Source organism: Uloborus diversus, chromosome 1, assembly GCF_026930045.1.
Source record: "Uloborus diversus isolate 005 chromosome 1, Udiv.v.3.1, whole genome shotgun sequence".
Taxonomy (NCBI): domain Eukaryota; kingdom Metazoa; phylum Arthropoda; class Arachnida; order Araneae; family Uloboridae; genus Uloborus; species Uloborus diversus.
The window spans coordinates 264,529,758-264,548,083 of NC_072731.1; the positions used below are offsets into that span (position 1 = coordinate 264,529,758).

The following is an 18,326-nucleotide window of genomic DNA, read 5'->3' on the forward strand; positions in this document are numbered from 1 at the left end:
TCGCTTAGGGCATTCATTTTAGTTAATGTTTACCAAGAAAACTTCATCTGTTTCTTTTCCCTTTTGTTAAATTTATTTCGTTGCCATTAAAAAAACAATAGATAGCGCAGCCGATAATTAAATAAAATAATAAAAATAATTACAAAGCATTGCAGGCGATAATTTAATTCTCAACTCCAATAAACTATAGGGGGCGCTGCAGTTACTGTCTAATGGCGGATGAAAAGGTACAACAAACAAATGCCGCAACTTATAACTTGCTTTGACGCTTAATGAAGGGCCGGAATTTTTCATCGTGTTTGTGGGACGCTTTCTTTGCTATTCTTCTGAAACTACGTTGCACCATAAACTGTCTGAAGTCTGTAATTTAGTCCAAAGGAAACACGTGGAATGGAATGTTTTACCTTTTTCTTTAGTATTGTTAATCACCGCAAGGTAGCGTATTCGAGCTCTGGAGTTGCAAGTTATACAATAACAATAAATTTAAAACATCGCAGAAGATAATTAAATAAAAAAAAAATAGGTATAAAACATTGCAGACGATCAATTTACAAAAAAAAACAGTATTAGTATCTTTTTTTAGCAATATTATTTTAATTTCCATTAATTTTGAAACTTCTTCATACATTGTACAACGAATTACTCTAATCTAGCAAGCATCGCTTATTTGCCCCAATTCTTTATTAAGATATGTTGAAAATTATCTTTATATTTTCTATTGTCTTGTAAAAAGATCAATGTAATTCCATAAGAGAAAAATGCTATGAGACATTTGTTACTTTATGTAAGCTGACGACTCCAGATTTTCTATAAGTGCTTTTTCCTAGTATTTGGTCCACAACTCCTCCCAAAGTTTAGTTTAAAACATTATCTCTTTCTCTCTCTTTCTCTCCTTTTCTGTTTTCTAAAGAGTAATTCTAGTAAACTCTCATTTGTGGTTGATAGTTATGAAAACTGAAATTAACAGGATTTATAAGTGACAAAAAAAATTACTATTTATCAGATTGATTATTAAGACAAAGTTGCAAAGTACAAAGTCACAAAATTAGAATACACCTCCTAAAACATGCGAGTTCGTTGCTACTTTTTATATTTCTCGCGCTTTAAGCCAACATATATAATTTTCTGACATGAGAAAGCCACTTTCGATTTGCAGGCTAAACTAAAATGTATGCTTATGAAACTTTAACAAACGAAGTTTAGCAAGCAAAGCGAGCAGTGGGCGAAGGACCCTAATAAGTAAAAAAAATGAATTTAAATCGTATTTCCTTTCTCAAAAACCTTTCCTCATTTCAGAATCTAAACCAGAAGATAAATGCCATGTAATATCCCATGACGAGCAATTCGAAGCTAAAACTTCCTTGAATCTGGTAATACTTTAAAGAGATCTAAGAAGGGCAGAATTTGTGCTTCGATTGCTGCTTTGAGTTCTACAATCAACAGAAGAAAAAGGTGAGTCTTATTCTTTTTTTGAGCAATCACGATTGCTTATTGTTCTCACTTGACTGTTTTTGGCGTCCTATCATTTTATTTTCCCACCGCCACCCTCTGCAGCATCACCGGCGACCGGCTCCTCACGATGCTGCTTCTTAAGCGAAAGCCGTCTCCAGGTTGCGTCCATATCCTATACACACGCGCATACATACACAACTACACACACACGCACATATACACACACGCACATATACACACACGCACATATACACACACACGCACATATACACACGCACATATACACACACACGCACATATACACACACACGCACATATACACACACACGCACACACACATACACACACACGCACACACACAAACACATACACACACATACATAAACACGTATACACACACAAACCACATACACACACACGCATACATACAGACACCTACACATACACACACACAAAAACATACACACACATACACACAACTACCCACACATTCATGCTTGCACACAGACACAAACACATATGCCTACATACACATACACATACACCGCCTCTACACACACGAACACTCAAACACACAACTACCCACACCCTCATGCCTACACACACATACCCCCACACACACCCACGCCTACATACTCACACTCGTGATGGCGAAAAACATAATTTGAATTCAAGATGACAAAATTCAAATTATTATTTTTTATTTTTTTTATTTATTTATTTATTTTTTTAGCAATCACGGTTGCTTATTGTTTTCATTTGACCGTCCTTGATGCCCGGTTCCTTTTTCAACCCCACCCCCCTCTACAGGCGTGACTCCTCCCGGTATCCGCTGCTTATGGTCGGTGGCGTCCATGTCTCAGACACACGCACGCTCATCACACTCACACACATACACACACGCGCCTTTACACACATACACACACGCCAACGTACATGCACACATGTCTACGCACACACGCAAGCCTACAGCAAGCGAGTGGAGTAGTGACCAATGAGTAGGGTCCTGTCGCAACTCGTGATTGCGAAAAACATAATTTGAATTCAAAATTTCAAAATTCAAATTAGTTTTGAAAATTCGAAAGTTTTTTTTTTTTTTCTCAGCTACTATTACTAGTCAGTTCTGTTGCATTTGTATTAAGGATGCAAGTGTTTCTTTTCTTGGAACTGCAGACTGAATAACAGCTTTAGATTTCATTAATTTGAATTTTGAATTCAAAATTTCAAAATTCAAATTAATTTTGAAAATTCGAAAGTTTTTTTGTTTTTTTTTTTTTTTTCCTCAGCTACTATTACTAGTCAGTTCTGTTGCATTTGTATTAAGAATGCAAGGGTTTCTTTTCTTGGAACTGCAGACTGAATAACATCTTTAGCTTCATCATTTTAGTTTGCGATAGTTCTGTAATTGTAACCTTTCTCAACAACTAGAATGATTTGTATAGGCTTATTTGTCCACTTCCTGTGAAATGAAATAGTCAAAATATTTAAAACCTCTTTGCAAATAAATCAGTTATGTACAAGCCAGTGATACTTTATGATACACAAAAAAAGGGGGAAGTCAGTGGATGATAAATATGATTAGATGACGGAAATCAAGAAATTGATAAAAGAAATTCAAACTGGTCGGATATGATCTGTACTAGTTTTGATGGTTCCCACTTTTTTATTCCGTGGACCCCCCATCTAGGGCTAGTTTCAAAACTATCAAGGCAGTAAAATATTTACATTTGAAAGTTTCAAAACAGAGTGGAAGTAAAGATGATTGTTTACCTCAATGTGTTCTAAATCATCAGATAAAAGCAAAATGTATGGAAAAACCACTGGACAAATAAAATTTTACCCTTCAATGCGAAAGTTTACATTTATATGAAGAGTTTTAGATTACACTTAATATTGAATTTTTTAACGATTAACTTCAAACACATTTTGGACAATTGGCGTCATCGGGCAGGAGCCCAATGGTGCTGAATGCCACACCGAGTACACTCCAAGTACGTGCTTAAAGAATACATGGGTTCGAAAGTCCCAGGGTTGGTCACTAGAAAAGATCTCGGATGCAGGGTACTGGAGACCGTTCCTCCTCTTCAATAATATGCCGAAATGATGAAGGTCTCCAGTGATCCAGTTACCACGATTTACGACGGCTGGCTTAACCCCAATAAACCAATTAAAATTTTATGTGTAGGGGTCTCTTAAGTATAAAGTCGCGTTTGGATATTACAAAATTGAAAGCATTAGTTGATTGGTTATCTTTCAGGTAACCCCAACCTTAAATCTTCTCAATCATCATTGCAAACATTATGCCCACAAAATGGCATATAATGGCTCAAATGGGGATACGTGATCGAATTGAATGTAGAAAAAAACCGAAACGATTTTTCTTCTGCAAAAAGACAGAAAATAAAAACCCCTTTATTTTCCCAACTTTAAAACACAATTTTAAACCAAATTTTGGCGGAGTTTGCCTTTCTGTAAAGTCAAATCGTCTACTCTTGTTTGTAGTCAAGTATTATATTAGTAGTAGAACACATAGTTTGAAACAATGTTAGGTTTACTATAGCAGTTATAGAATGCTTAATTCTTGTATAACTTGCTTAAATTATATTTAAACTAATGGACCTTTAACTGCATCTCATTCACACGCAAATTTTTTCTTTCATTGATATGGACCCCTTGGAAGTTGACGTTGACACATGGACCATGGTGGTTCATGTGGGTCACTTTAGAATCTACTGGTTTAGAAGAGGCCATTGCATTCATAGCATGTTTATATTGATAAAAATCATTTTTCGTTTCAGGTCGTTTGGAAGACCAATCCCATGCAATATCCCATGACGACCCATTCGAAGCTAAAACCTACCAATTCAGATGGATAACAGAAGAGTCTCCTTCCACCACAAGTCCCTCACCAGCAAGATCCTCGACGGACAGCATGACGATGAGGACATCGCCCCTTCCAAAAGGAAAGGCAGGCCCCCCCTGGAGAAGCAATACTCCAGATCCTCCCTCCGAAGAGCGTCCATGGTCGGCAATCGCAAGGGAAGTGCGTCCATTAGGAAACTGTCCACGCACACCATAGCCTCCCGAGGGAATTGGGGGTCAAAGTGGGAGTTCTTGCTCTCCTGTGTTGGACTCTCCGTCGGCATCGGAAATGTCTGGAGGTTTCCATATTTGGCGTATGAGCATGGTGGAGGTAATTTTCCTTTCTGAAGTCTTACCTTTAAGAGTGAAAACACATATGTTGCTACTTAAAATACACCACCAGCTCAGTTATTCCATCCGAGGACTGCAGTTTCGTGCTTTTTAGCACTCAGCAACCCGGAATAGGAAACACATGAGTTGGTGCCGAAAATCATGTTAAGGGAGCCAAGAGAGCCAAACAAACTGGTAGCTAATGTAGAATTAGCACACCAGATGAGTGACCGCAGCAATGGTGCGGTTCAACTCAAAGATTGATGGCAAGGCATGGTATTTTGTAGTAAGTTACCGCCCTAAGCCAGGGCTAAGGCAGAAATACTTAATTTACACCACCAGCTCAGTTAGGTGAGTGCTAAAAAGCACGAAACTGCAGTCCTCGGATGGAATAACTGAGCTGGTGGTTTATTTTAAGTATTTCTGCCTTAGCCGTGGCTTAGGGCGGTAACTAACTACAAAATACATATGTTGCTATGTTGTAAAACTAGTGGTACCCGCGAGGCTTCGCCCGTAGTAGAAAATTAAAAGTTCATTTGAGGTACTGAGAAGCAAAGGGATGCAAATGGCAAAATCAAAAATTTGGAGATACACATGGTAGGTGAACCTGTCTAGAGATAAGAGATGGTACTAGTAGCCCTGGTAGGTGCTGCTGTACAGCATGATTTAGAAACAAAAATCAGTGAAAGCCTACCTAGGATCTGATCTTTAAACGCGTTTTACTCGAAACTTAAAATAGTCCACTTGCATCCCTTTGCTTCTCACTGCCTCATTTGGTTCACCTGTATATTTACAAATAATGGATGGTGAATTTGTCGCCAATTTGCTATGCTTACCCATGTTATGATTCCACGTTATGGTAATTTCGTAATTTACTGTTCCATGTTATGATAATTTGCTGGGTAAAATGTTCTTAAAATTGGAATAGAAAAAGAACAAATTCGAATTTTCGAAAAATCGCTTTGAATTTCACACCCCCATGCTACAAACTAATTTTGTGCCAAAATTTCATGAAAATCGGCCGAACGGTCTAGGCGCTATGCGCGTTACAGACATCCTACAGACATGCAGACAGAGAGACTTTCCGCTTTATTATTAGTAAGTAAAGATTACGTACATATTCAAAAATGTCACTTTTATTCACAAGTGTTTCCATTATTTTGATAACTACCTGTACATATTTCTTTTTATTAATGGATCTAATGTTTTGAATTTTTACTTTCTTCTATATCTAATATATAGAAGAAAGTATTGGATTCGTGCAAATTTTCGAATTTCGAATTTTGGCGGATTCGAACGTTTTGAGGTGTGCTGAGTCCATTTCGACTATTTTTGGAAAATGTCTGTCTGTCTGTGTGTATGTGTGTCACGTCTGTGTGTGACCAGTTTTTTGTGGCCGCTCTACAGCAAAAACTACCGCATGAAATCAAACGAAACTTGGTACACATATGTGCCCCTGTGTGAACTTGTGGCCATTGGTTTTTGGCGCGAATTCCTCCGAGGGGGGTGGAGCAATGGGACGTTTTTTGAGTTTTGCTCGATTGCTATTCCCCAGGAAGTAAATGGCGGAATCAGACAAAATTTGGTCCATATGTTGTCCCTAACAGGTACAGATCCTGATTCAATTTTGGTGTCAATAGCTCAAACGGGGGTTGAGCTATAGAACGTTTTTTGCCGTCAATTGTGACTGCTGTATCTCAAAGGGTATAAGAAATGATTCTATTTTGGTGTCAACAGCTAAAAAGGGAGTGGCGCAATCGAACGTTCTTTTTTTTTCATTGTGAGTGCCCTATCTCAAGAAGTAATGCTACGTTCTGGATGAAATTTGGAATAATTATGAATCCATATGTAAACAGGCGTTAGTTTAATTTTGGCGCCAATCGCTCCTGGGGGGGGGGGCTGATTTTTTTTTTATTTGTGTGAATAAAAATAGCTTTTTAATTGCAACAATAAGAAAGATAAATCGTAACAGACTGTCGTCTGCGTTCAGCTCGTGCTTTTAATTGCATGGAAACGATCCGAAATATTATCTCAATGATTTAAAATTTTTAACTGTTGCCATCTTGATTTTGTTAACAGATAAATGTTTGTAATTATTTTCAGCAAGGCTTTAAAAATAATTTTCAATTTTCATTCTTTGCTTTGCTTTTGAGATAAATCAGGAATTGGGATGGTCATCAAGTTTTGGCATGTGTAATTTTGTTTTCGTTGGGAATATTGCTTCCTCGTTAGGCATGGGGAGGGATCAGAATTATAAGAAAGATATAGAAGAAAGTTTCGTGATAGCCACAACATACTAGTTAAGATTGTAGTTGATAATGTTGAAATAATTATTGTAGGTGCTTTCCTGATACCGTACTTGCTGATGCTGCTACTAGCAGGGAAACCATTGTACTTCATGGAACTAGCTTTCGGACAATTCGGAGGTTTGGGTCCACTAGCTATATGGAACTGTTTGCCCATTGCTAAAGGTAAAACAAAGTCACATTTCATTTTCTGCTGTGTGTGCAAATCTTTTTAAAGCAAAAACAGTAATAAATTTTAGTGCTTGATTTAAAATGTGCTCTTTTAATTAAAGCTTTAATAATGTGCTCATGAGCAACAATATTGTTTCGCATTTTAAGCCGTATTTAATTAGTTTGTTTTTATCTATTTTTCAATTAATAGAAAGCAGCAATATTTTATTTCTTTTTTTTCCTTGCCATTAAAGAAATAATAAGAAAAGTGAAATACACCGCCAGCTCAGTCATTTCCAGCCTAGGACTGCAGTTTCGTGCTTATTAGCACTCATCAGCCCGGCATAGGAAAGTGACTGAGCTGGAGATGGAAAAACCTCTTAAGGAAGCCAAGAGTGCCAAACAAACTGGTAGCTAATACAGAATTAGCCAGGGCTAAGGCAGAAATACGTGAAATACACCGCCAGCTCAGTCATTTAGGACGGTAACTTACTGAATATACCTGCCTTGCCTTCAATCTTCAAGTTGAACCGAACCATTGTTTCGGTCACTCTTCTGGTCAGTGTTAATTCTGTATTAGATACCAGTTTGTTTGGCACTCTTGGCTTCCTTAAGAGGTTTTTCCATCTCCAGCTCAGTCACGTCCCTCTGCCGGGCTGATGAGTGCTAATTAGAACGAAACTGCAGTCCTCGGCTGGATTTGACTGAGCTGGCGGTGTATTTCATGTATTTCTGCCTTAGCCCTGGCTATAGGACGGTAACTTACTAAATAAGAAAAGTGTACATGCAATTTCCAGAAGAGTTAATTCAACTAACCGCCTCCCGTTTAGGCGACTTAATGGGGTCGTTTCTAGTATTTTAAAAGTATTTTTTCTGAAAGAGCATGCTTAAAAACATAGGATCTGAGCATTTTTTAAATAATTTGTTTAAATTTAATATTTTTAAAAAATTACTTAAATCGGCAGGCTTTCGTTGTTTATGCTTCTGTCCGATGACCTCACAAATGATGAAATGCCATTCTGTGTTGCCATTCACAGAGCAAAATATTTAATTCGCATCTTTACTCACGTGTATTGGCAACGATACGGTTGATAGCAAGCGTAGAACGCAATTTTAATTTGCTCCTTGATTACCATAGCGTGGAAACGTAGTAGAAAGATGCGGATAAGTGCATCATTTGTGACGTCATCAAGACCACGCCTTGTTTGAAAACAATTTAAATGAGAAATATATTGGCAAAATAAAAGTATTTTCTGGGTCCATGTTTTTTTTTTCCTTTTTTTTTTTATTATTCTATCCATTTCAGTGACTAAAAGTAGTACTTTTGACGGAAGGAAACCATCCCATTACACAGAATAAAAAAGAATGAACTAAAAGGCAAAAATTGCAAATTTAAACACAATTTCATAATTTTCACTACAATATTGAAGAAATGAATCTTTCGTCTATATCATGGATCTAACGTATAATCGGTCATGTAATCGCTACTGCGAAATTCTGCTATTCGTAAAAGCGAAAAGATGCTCAATCGTGGAAGAAAGATGCGCCAAAATGCATCATTTGTGACGTCATCAAGACCACGCCTTGTTTGGAAATCGGACATTTCAAAAAAATAATTAAAAAATAACTGTTGAAAAAGTTATAACTGTGAATGAAAGTATTTTCTGGGTCCATGTTATGTTTTTTCCTTATTCTATAAATTTCAGTGACAAAAAGTACTACTTTTGACTGAAGGAAAGAACCCCATTTGCAAAACAAATTGTCCTATTTTGATGCATTCAGTAGTGAACGTAGGCCGCTTAACACGCCACTTTAAAGCTGTGAGAGGATTTATCATCAACAAGAAGATACATCAAAATGAACGTTAGAATAAATACCGGGAACAAAAAACCGAGAAAAAAAATTTTGTTGAAAAACATAATAAATAAATATGATGTAGATTTTTTTTTTCGTCTTAAGTCACAGTACCTTTCAAATATTTTTTTTAAATTTAAGTACATTTTATATTTCATTGAAATCATAACATGCATACTTATTTCTTAATCAATAATTTATTTTCAAAATTTAAAAATATTGTCTACTTTTTTTTAAAAATTCAAAAAGTTGAGGAAAATTTCATTTTTTAAAATAACTAAAGCTTTTTTATTTTTCACTAATTTAAAAAAAGATTTTTGCTAAACGATCACTATAATCATCTCTAAAAATCTGTGCATTCATTCGCTTGTGAGTTTATTAGAAAGTTTTCTGTGATTAATTATGTAAAAAAGTTTTTTTTTTTTAAATTGGTTTTTAAAGGTGGGTCATTCCATAGAAATGTCAACCTCATCCTCAGAAATTTTTTTTCCACAAAGCCTTAATTGTGACCTATAATTTCATTCAACATACTTTCTTGTATATAAATGCAGTAACAGTTTGCAAAAATTTCCTTCGGTGTTTGTCTTCTGGCTCTAAACGAGCGAGGTTGTAGAAAAGTCTTAGCATGTGCAAAAAACATGCGTCTACGTTTTCTTGTGTAATGTAAAAATTTTTGCAAATTTTTAAAAGAACTATGTTTATTCTAAATTATTAGATGTTGACCCAATAAAATTGACTGTTCTTTTTGCGTACATTATAAGATAAGTATTTTAATTAGTTTGGTTATTTTGCTGAAAATATTTACGTTACGTTAGTCACGAAAATGTACTATTTTCTGCTTAAAAACGAAACCAGATGATTGAACCAAACAGCACTTTTTATTTTCTTACATCAGTGTCATATCTACTTAAAAAGTGCATAATATTTATTTTAGTATTAGTAGATATAAAATAATTAGTGTGACTAATGTAACATTTGAGCTGTGACTAACGTAACAGTTTGCATGTGACTAACGTAACATTTTAAAAATGACTGCTAATATGTAAATCTTATTTAATTTTATGTGCATTTTCATGAACAGTTTTGAATATGTAGGCATTCTATATTGATTAAAAATTTAATGGGTGAAAAATATCAGTAATATTTCATTGTAGATCTTCTGTTTACTTAGAAAAATACTTTTTAAAAGTCTTTAAAAAGATACTTCCAATTTAAAGAATTATTATTAAAAAAAATCTGAGTAAATCAAAATGGGTACTTTGCTGAATGTGCATTCAACACAAGAATCCAAGCTTAAAAATTAAGATAATAGAAATACAGTCTTAACAAAGGAGAACGTCTCTATTTTTTAGAAAATACATCTCCACCTATTAAAATGAAGTAATGGCTGCTTGTTGGGAAACATTTGAAGATGTTACATGATACAGTGACAATAAGCGCTGCTGCCATATATTTCACAAAATGCAAGAATGATCATTTAGAAATTCAAGCATTTGCGGTGATATCTGGAATTAAAATGCATTCTGAAAAAACGTTCGAATATTTTTTTTTTCAATATTACATTTTAATTCAAAAGGATGTACAACACTATTCGTTCGATGATTCAGTAAACTCTTAAAATTAATATGCCATTGAGAAGTACTAGGAGTTTCTTATGTCGATAACTAGTATATCTGCAGAATACAAGAATTCGATGAAACTATCAACTTGTATAAAGTTAATTTTTTAAAAGAGAGATATTTAAGATTTAATTAGTCCAAAATGATGTTATTCAGTTTGTAAAAGCAGTTTTTTTTATTTGTTTACTTTTTTTGCACATTCAAATTGAGTTAATTGAACTGAATCCTTCCATTCAATTTCTTACACTAATATAGAAAAAAAAGTAAAAAAAGAACCATAATGCAACCCAAAGAAGTTTCCTAAAAAGTGTAAAAGTAATATAAGAGCAAGAGATTAATTACAAAATGTTTTTTATATGCATTCATTGCTTGTTATTCGATGGTTACGTTAGTCACGTTACGTTAGTCACACACAGTTTTTCGTAAAAGTACCATTAAGGGCCAAAAAAGCTTCATCTGTAATAAATCTGTAGTACATTTTAAAAAATAGATTGTTTCGCTCTTACAAATATATCGGCCAATTTTAAATGCCTGCGTAAGTTTCAGAAAATTTTGCCTCGTAACATAAGCATTGTTTCTCAGGGTTGCAAAAATGTTACGTTAGTCACGATGCCTTTTTTGGTGAAAAAACACCTGCCAGCGCTTATTTTGCTCAAATTCTTGGTAGAAATGTAAAATAGTCACCTTGTACATTTTAAATCTGCATATTAAACCAAAACACATTTATTTTTACTCCCGGTGTAAATAAAAAGAGTTTGAAAATCTGCTGCGAATGTTACGTTAGTCACTATGGAATGACCCAGGTTTAATATGCTCTAAACATTTGAGTAATTTATAAGATGCTTATCCAATGCACAGTTTTGTCATATATGTTATCCCAATTGCAAATGTATTACTTTAAAGCTGTATAGTTAATAGAAAAAAATCCTTAGGGATTCTAATGACATGAAAACACAAAAAAGCATCATCGAGAAAAAGCAATTTAAAGTTTTTCTTTTGCATAAGAACACATAGCGAGCATGGCCTAAAACCACGCATAACTTTTTAAATATTTCAACTAAAGCAATGAAACTTTTCCCATGTGTTCAGAATAGTTTTTAGTTTTGAAATAAGCGATAATTTTTTTTTTATCCTTTCATCATTTTTGAGTATTGTAACCCCTTGAGCACGCCATTTAAAAAATAGTTTTCAGGATAGCTTTTGCTTCTAATGGTTAAGACTTTGTTTTGAGAAAAAAAAATATATTCCCTTTGAATAATGTTTTTTTACTGCATTTACAGGAATCGGTTACGCAATGGTAACCATATCCCTCATCATTTGTATATACTACAATGTCATTGTGTGTTATACTGTGTTTTATATGGCGTCCACATTTCAGACAACAGTTCCTTGGGCCGTGTGCCCGTCATATCCATTGAATTTAACGAAATGCCATGTGAGAAATCAACAGGTATGTATATTTGCAACCTTGAGCCGAAATAAAGCATTTTATCTTATATCTTTAAACGAGCAATTCTTGTGGGTATGCATATATATTTATATTTCGTATCTCGGAAACGGCTATAACGATTTGGATGAAATTTGGATTTAATTGTAGTTTAGCATTCTAAGTTCATCGACATCAGTGTTTTTTCTGTAAAAACGCGATTTTTTTACAAAAAAGAGTTTTTTAATATAAAGTCTAATTGAGTTCAGCCCTGAAAAAAATTGTGAATTGACACATAAGGCAGACGATTTGCAACCGTAACAATGAAAATCTGTCTCTTCTCGCTTTAAAATTTTAAACTTGCTTAGGGTTGCCAGGCTTGGCTGATATTAGCCACTTTGGCTAATTTCAATCACACTTGGCTAAAACCCCTCCCCCTGGCGAACCCCTCCCATAGGTCTTGTTTTTTTCCCCGATTGATTACGGTTCTATGTATTTTGTACGTAAAATATTACCAAACAAAGATAACAATAATTTCAGTTCTAATTAATGGAAAAATAAAATCGTTATGCTGAAAGATTTTCAAAAATATTGTGCACTTTTCCTACAACAAATGACCTAAAAGAAGTAGAATGGTGATTATAAATGAACACACTATAATAACGATGTTTTTAGTTTTGTATTTGTAGATTAAAATGAGAGTCTATGAACGTCTATAACCATATGCTGCTTCTACAACGATGAATTTGCTTTGCTGAATACATTTCTTAACTATAAGAAATGTAAAAGCGTAAAATTATTTTGCTTTCTGGTAATTTGTTTAAGTATGTTTCATTACAAAATGCTAATTATTTATTCAATAGTTTATTTTTCACTGTTTTCCGTTCTCGCGAATCGACAGAATCAAGTCAATATGTTTGACGACGTATTGGGGTATAATATGAAAATGAGGCTTTCGATCTCGGACCCTCCCTTTGCAAAATTCCTGTGTGCGCCACTGAGCCAAAAATAAAACATTTTATTTAATACTAGTGGTACCCGCACGGCTTTGCCCGTAGTAGAAAATTAAAAGGTCATTTGGTTCACCTGTATATTTACAAATAATGGATGATGAATTTATCGCCAATTGGCTATGTTCATTCTCTCTCCCATTCCACGTCATGATAATTTCGTAATTTACTCCTCCATCTTATGATAATCTTGCTCCGGGAAATGTTCTTAAAATTGAAATAGAAAAAGAAAAAAATCGAATTTCCGAAAACTCGCTTCGAGGTGCACACCCCCATGCTACAAACTAACTTAGTGCCAAATTTCATGAAAATCGGTCGAACGGTCTAGGCGCTATGCGCGTCACAGACATCCTGACAGAGAGACTTTGAGCTTTATTATTAGTAAAGAATCTTTAAGTAGCGCGAAAGCGTTTTCTTTTTTCATCTGTATTATTATAACGTATGTTTTTCATTTACATTTTCTATATACTAGCAATTTGCTCGGTGCTGCCTGGATCATTATTAAGTGTAAAAACAGTAGTTCCTCTTTTTTTCTGCACTCTCAATATTGCAGTATGCTGCTGTAAATTTTCCAGCTTGCTTTTTCAAACAGTGCGGAGAGTATTACTGTCTGTTTCTCTTAGCCGATTCCTAGCGCCAATTTGCGCATGCGTCAAGTCTGCTCTTACTTTATTAAAATAGGAAGGGAAATCTGGAAGTAAAACGTGCAAAATTAGATGCTCAGCATTTCTATGAGTGGTAGTCTTCGTCTTCAAGAACGGGCAGTACAGCGCACGGCTTTGCATGAACTAAAGATATATTATTAGATTTTTTTCCTCCGTTACGTATGACAGTACCAATTTTATTGATTTAAATAAACAACTCAAAGAAGGAAAACTTCATTCTGAGTGAGGGTACGAGTCGAACCCGTCATCCCAAGTGCCCTAAGCCATCATTCGGACCACTCTGCCACTCAGGCCACGTGACCGCACATGACATCTTCAGTATGTATTTACGTACGTCGTTGTCATTGCCACTTGGACGCGGACAAATTTGTTAGCATCTTTGCTATTGGTTACATAGCTCACGTGGTGAAAAAGGTTGATTTCACAGCATGACGTTTTGTCATATAAGGTTACTGCTGCGTTGATTAAATAAATTCAGAAAAAGTTGCTGCAAAAATTCCAGAGTTGTTTCACAATGAGTGTGTATAAAAAGACTCGAAACTTAACGTACTGATGTAGACTCCATTAGTTCATATAAAATGAAAGCAATATTGTTGAGGAAGTAAATATATTTGTTAGCAAACAAAACATGACATTAAAGTTCTTACGAAGTAGAAGGATTGTGAAAATACATATAACAGCGGAGCTAAATTGCTTAAAATTATTGAAGGTTCTTTTTCAATACAGCAGCTAACGTTTTCCCATTTTGCTCTCGAACCAGATTTTTTTTTAGGTTGTTGGTCACAACCATGCAATTTTGAAGAATACTGTCCATAAAAAACAGTTTTTACAAGAATATTTTACGTATGAGAAAAATACTTTTTGGCATAGGGTCATTCTCCAGAAAACGTGGCTTTTGAATGCAAATATTTTTCAATTTCGAAACCTTTTGTTTTCTTTTTTTTATTCTTACATGGAAGATTTACCTTCTAGAAATAACCATAAACAATGGCAAAGCTAAGTTCCAATTATTTTACTCTTAAATTTAAAAAAAAAAAAATTAAAAAAAAGGCCTTGTTCACGAAAAAAAAAAATAATAAACTTTTAATGTTTAAAAATTGAGGCCGATTTAATATCAAAGTAGTAATTTTGTTAATTGTGCAAACAATCAGCTATTTTAATCATTAGTGGGACTATTATATTAAGCTCTCTTAAAGTACGGCTCAACTAGTAGTTTCAAATGTATGTTAAAAAATAGTATTTAGTAAATTTCAGGATATATTGGCAATCTATAATTTTGGTAGAATACCTATTATTGATGTATTTCCCCTCCATTAGTTATTTTTACCTCAGAAATAATGACGTTGATAAGCTCTGTCACGGAGGTGAGGATCTTTCCATTAATATAGGCGTAATACATACATTTTTCATGAAAATTATTTTTCTTCGTTGCTACAATCTGCACATGTTAAGCATATGAAAACATGTTCACTTCTTTTTTTACATTAATTTACATCCCTGAAATTCTAGTTCACAGAGGTGGGAAGTCAGAATAACCGCACTAAGTTTTTAAAGCAAAATCTATCTTCTTGTTTTTCGACAAAAATCTCACAACTTCAACTATGGCTGAAAATAAACAAGGGGGCTCCCTTGTATCACGGAAAATAAAATTTGATGTCATTACTGCCACGTGTTAACGAGGAATGGCATTTTGTGTTTACGTAACGGAGGTGAGAATTTATCGTGTGACATGAATCCTTGTTCTTCTAAAACGAACTAAAACACGAAATTAAAAAAATTAAATGTATTTAAACAACTAGTATTTGAAACGCTTGTGAAAGGATTAATAAATAAATAAGTATATACTTTTAACCAATAAAGTTATTAAGCGACATAAACAGCCACACAAGGTGTGTGACATGCCACGGAAGTGATAATTTACATGTTGTGAACCAAAATTGTACTGAAATAAAAATTATTAGTAAAAGATTGTTTGCAGTTTTAAATGGATATATTTTTGATGAAATTAAAAATCATAGTTAAATGAATTGCTCCTTAAAGTTTTTATTGTAAAAGGTGTGTGACAGAAAAATTACGCTTTTTTAAGTATGACTCATAAGTGTCTAACGCTGTTGAGAAAAAAATTGTCTAATCACAAATTAGCATTGAAATATTTAATAGTGTTTAAGGTTAATATTTTCGCATTTATTATAAAACATTTTTCTTCCCTTAGGATGATATAAATCATACTGGCTCAAAACTTTCCAGTGAGATTTATTGGAGGTAAGTAGTCACTTCAGCTTTAAATACATTTTTATCCCTCATTTCCGCTATCGGTATCAAATTTCTCTCTTTTTTTAAACTTTGGTTGAGTGGTTTGTGTGATAAGAAAAAAAATAGAATACCATCAAAAAATATATGTGAGCTTATGAAAGAAAAGGAATTACAAAAAAATTTTAGACATTTAAAAATATTTCTGCAGTTTTGACGTAGTTTTCACGGTGGTATACTTTACATAAAACCAGCCTATTTCGTGCTTTATTTTAACCCTTTGCCTTCTGTTATACATACAAAATTTCCTTGAATTTGTTTGCTAGACTATACGCTGAACGTTTTCTAATAAACAAGTAAATGCTTTTTTTAAGTTTATTTGTTGTTAATATTGTTTGTAGTTTGTAATTTTGTCAAATGATGAACATAAGATTGGCTTATCTTTTTGTCAATTATTTTCGGTCTTTAGCCTGTATATTGCTAATGCAAAGTTTCATATTCACAGAATATTTTCACTTTGAATGTAATGACCACAAAATTTATCATCCAAGCTATTGTCATAAAAACAGTCTGTTTGCTTTAAAGCGAAAAAAAAATATTTTGTTGAAACTCATAAACCAAAATTTTCCTGTCCGTGAAATTTATTTTTCTTGTGAACAAGTAACCGTTATAAAATAATAATACAAAAAGTTTATCTGTACCAATATATTTTATTATATGCTGTTTCATCAAGTGGTAGGTAACTGTGTTTGTCAATACAAATTACACAACTTTCGGTCGTTAGCTTGCCTGCTGCTAAAACGAAATTTTTATATTCACAAGGAATTTTACCTTTTTGTAAAATGATCTCCAGATCTATTACCCAAGCTATCGTCTGCAAAAGATTTTTTTTTTTTTTTGCTTTAAAACAAAAAAAAAAGTGAATATTTTTTTGAAATTCAGAAACCAAACTTTTTCTATCCGTGAAATTTATTTTTCTTGTGAACAAGTAACCGTTATAAAATAATAATACAAAAAGTTTATTCGTACCAATATGTTTTATTACACGCTGTTTCCTCAAGTTATATATGTGTTCGTCAACACAAATTACACAACTTTCGGTCATTAGCCCGTCTGCTGCTCAAAACGAAATTCTTATATTCACAAAGAATTTTCCCTTTTTGTAAAATGATCGCGAGATTTATCATCCAAGCTGTCATCTGCAAAAGAATTTTTTGCTTTAAAACGAAAAAAAAAAGAATATTTTGTTGAAATTCAGAAACTAAATTTCCTATCCGTAAAAATTTCTAAATAAAGTATATCATCAAGTAAATGCGCTCGCAAAATGTTTCTAACTTTAGCTACTGACGTTATTTCAAAATTGGCTGTATGTCATCTTCCTCTACTCTGGAAACGTTGATACGTTTTTTTCCCTCGAAAATCTCATTTTTATTTACGAAGGCGGGAAAAACTCGTTCTACTCAAAGTCCTGTAACTCGAAAGAAGGCATCCAACAAAAAATTCTGCAGATATGAATGTTTAACCTTACATTCTGCCAACTAAAGGGCGTCGATGGCTGAGCGCCAAAAGTATTGGCATTTGCCGGTTGGATTCCTTGCGTGTTAAAAATACAAATTCATTTTTTCTTTCGTACCTAGAATAGAGCCTTATTTTTTGCGCATAATAACCTTTATGTATTTAAAGACAGAAGGACTCCCGTCTTATCTGAAAGTCAATTTTCCTCGAAAAATGTTTATATGCTCCAGAGATTTAAATGCTTGGAGGAAAGAGGGAAAAAAATTCAAAACTCCTGGAACAATCTAAACTAGGAGAGATAAAGGGATTTACTGGTTATGTTGTGCCTGTATCATAGAATATAGAGGCATAAAAATACCGTTTTTGGATTGAATTCTGTTCTCAACAAATATGTTTAGAAACGCGAAATAGTTTGGAAAATTGCAATCACCAAAAACGAAATTATTTACTGGATATGCTGGGAAATTTTTGCTTATATACATAACGTACAGAGTACTAAAATCAGACTTCATTTACATACATCTATGTTCATCGAATATTTATTTCTGATTGGTTGTTCAGTAGATGTTAAATCAGGTCATCACTACCACGTGACACTGAGTGAGGTGCCACAGACAGCCAGTTTTCGTTCTAGAAATTAATTGTTCAATAAGCAAAAATTGTCCACTTTTAAAAGAGTAATGAAATAAATTACTGAATAAGTGTATCGGGAAATATTTTAAGTTTCGTAAAAACAAATTAGAGGTCATGTGATCTCTTACATAAAAAGGATACCGCTTTTACAAATGTTTACTACACATTTAAATATAAAACCAATTCGCTCGACAAAATTCGTCTATTTATCAACTCCAGATGCAAAAGAAGGAGCTTATAAATTTAACTTGTGT

At 33.9% G+C, this 18,326-nt stretch overlaps 1 protein-coding gene across 1 annotated transcript in view; it reads left to right on the top strand.

Annotated features, from left to right (window-relative positions):
- Nucleotides 1–1,305: 1,305 nt before the first annotated feature.
- Nucleotides 1,306–18,326, top strand: part of LOC129227390 (sodium-dependent proline transporter-like) — a gene marked incomplete in the record, with an annotated part of 96,150 nt that continues 79,129 nt past the window's right edge. The window contains 5 exon segments of the mRNA XM_054861944.1: nt 1,306–1,452; nt 4,251–4,645; nt 6,984–7,115; nt 11,854–12,023; nt 15,887–15,936. Of these exon segments, the coding sequence (XP_054717919.1) occupies nt 4,321–4,645; nt 6,984–7,115; nt 11,854–12,023; nt 15,887–15,936 (677 nt within the window).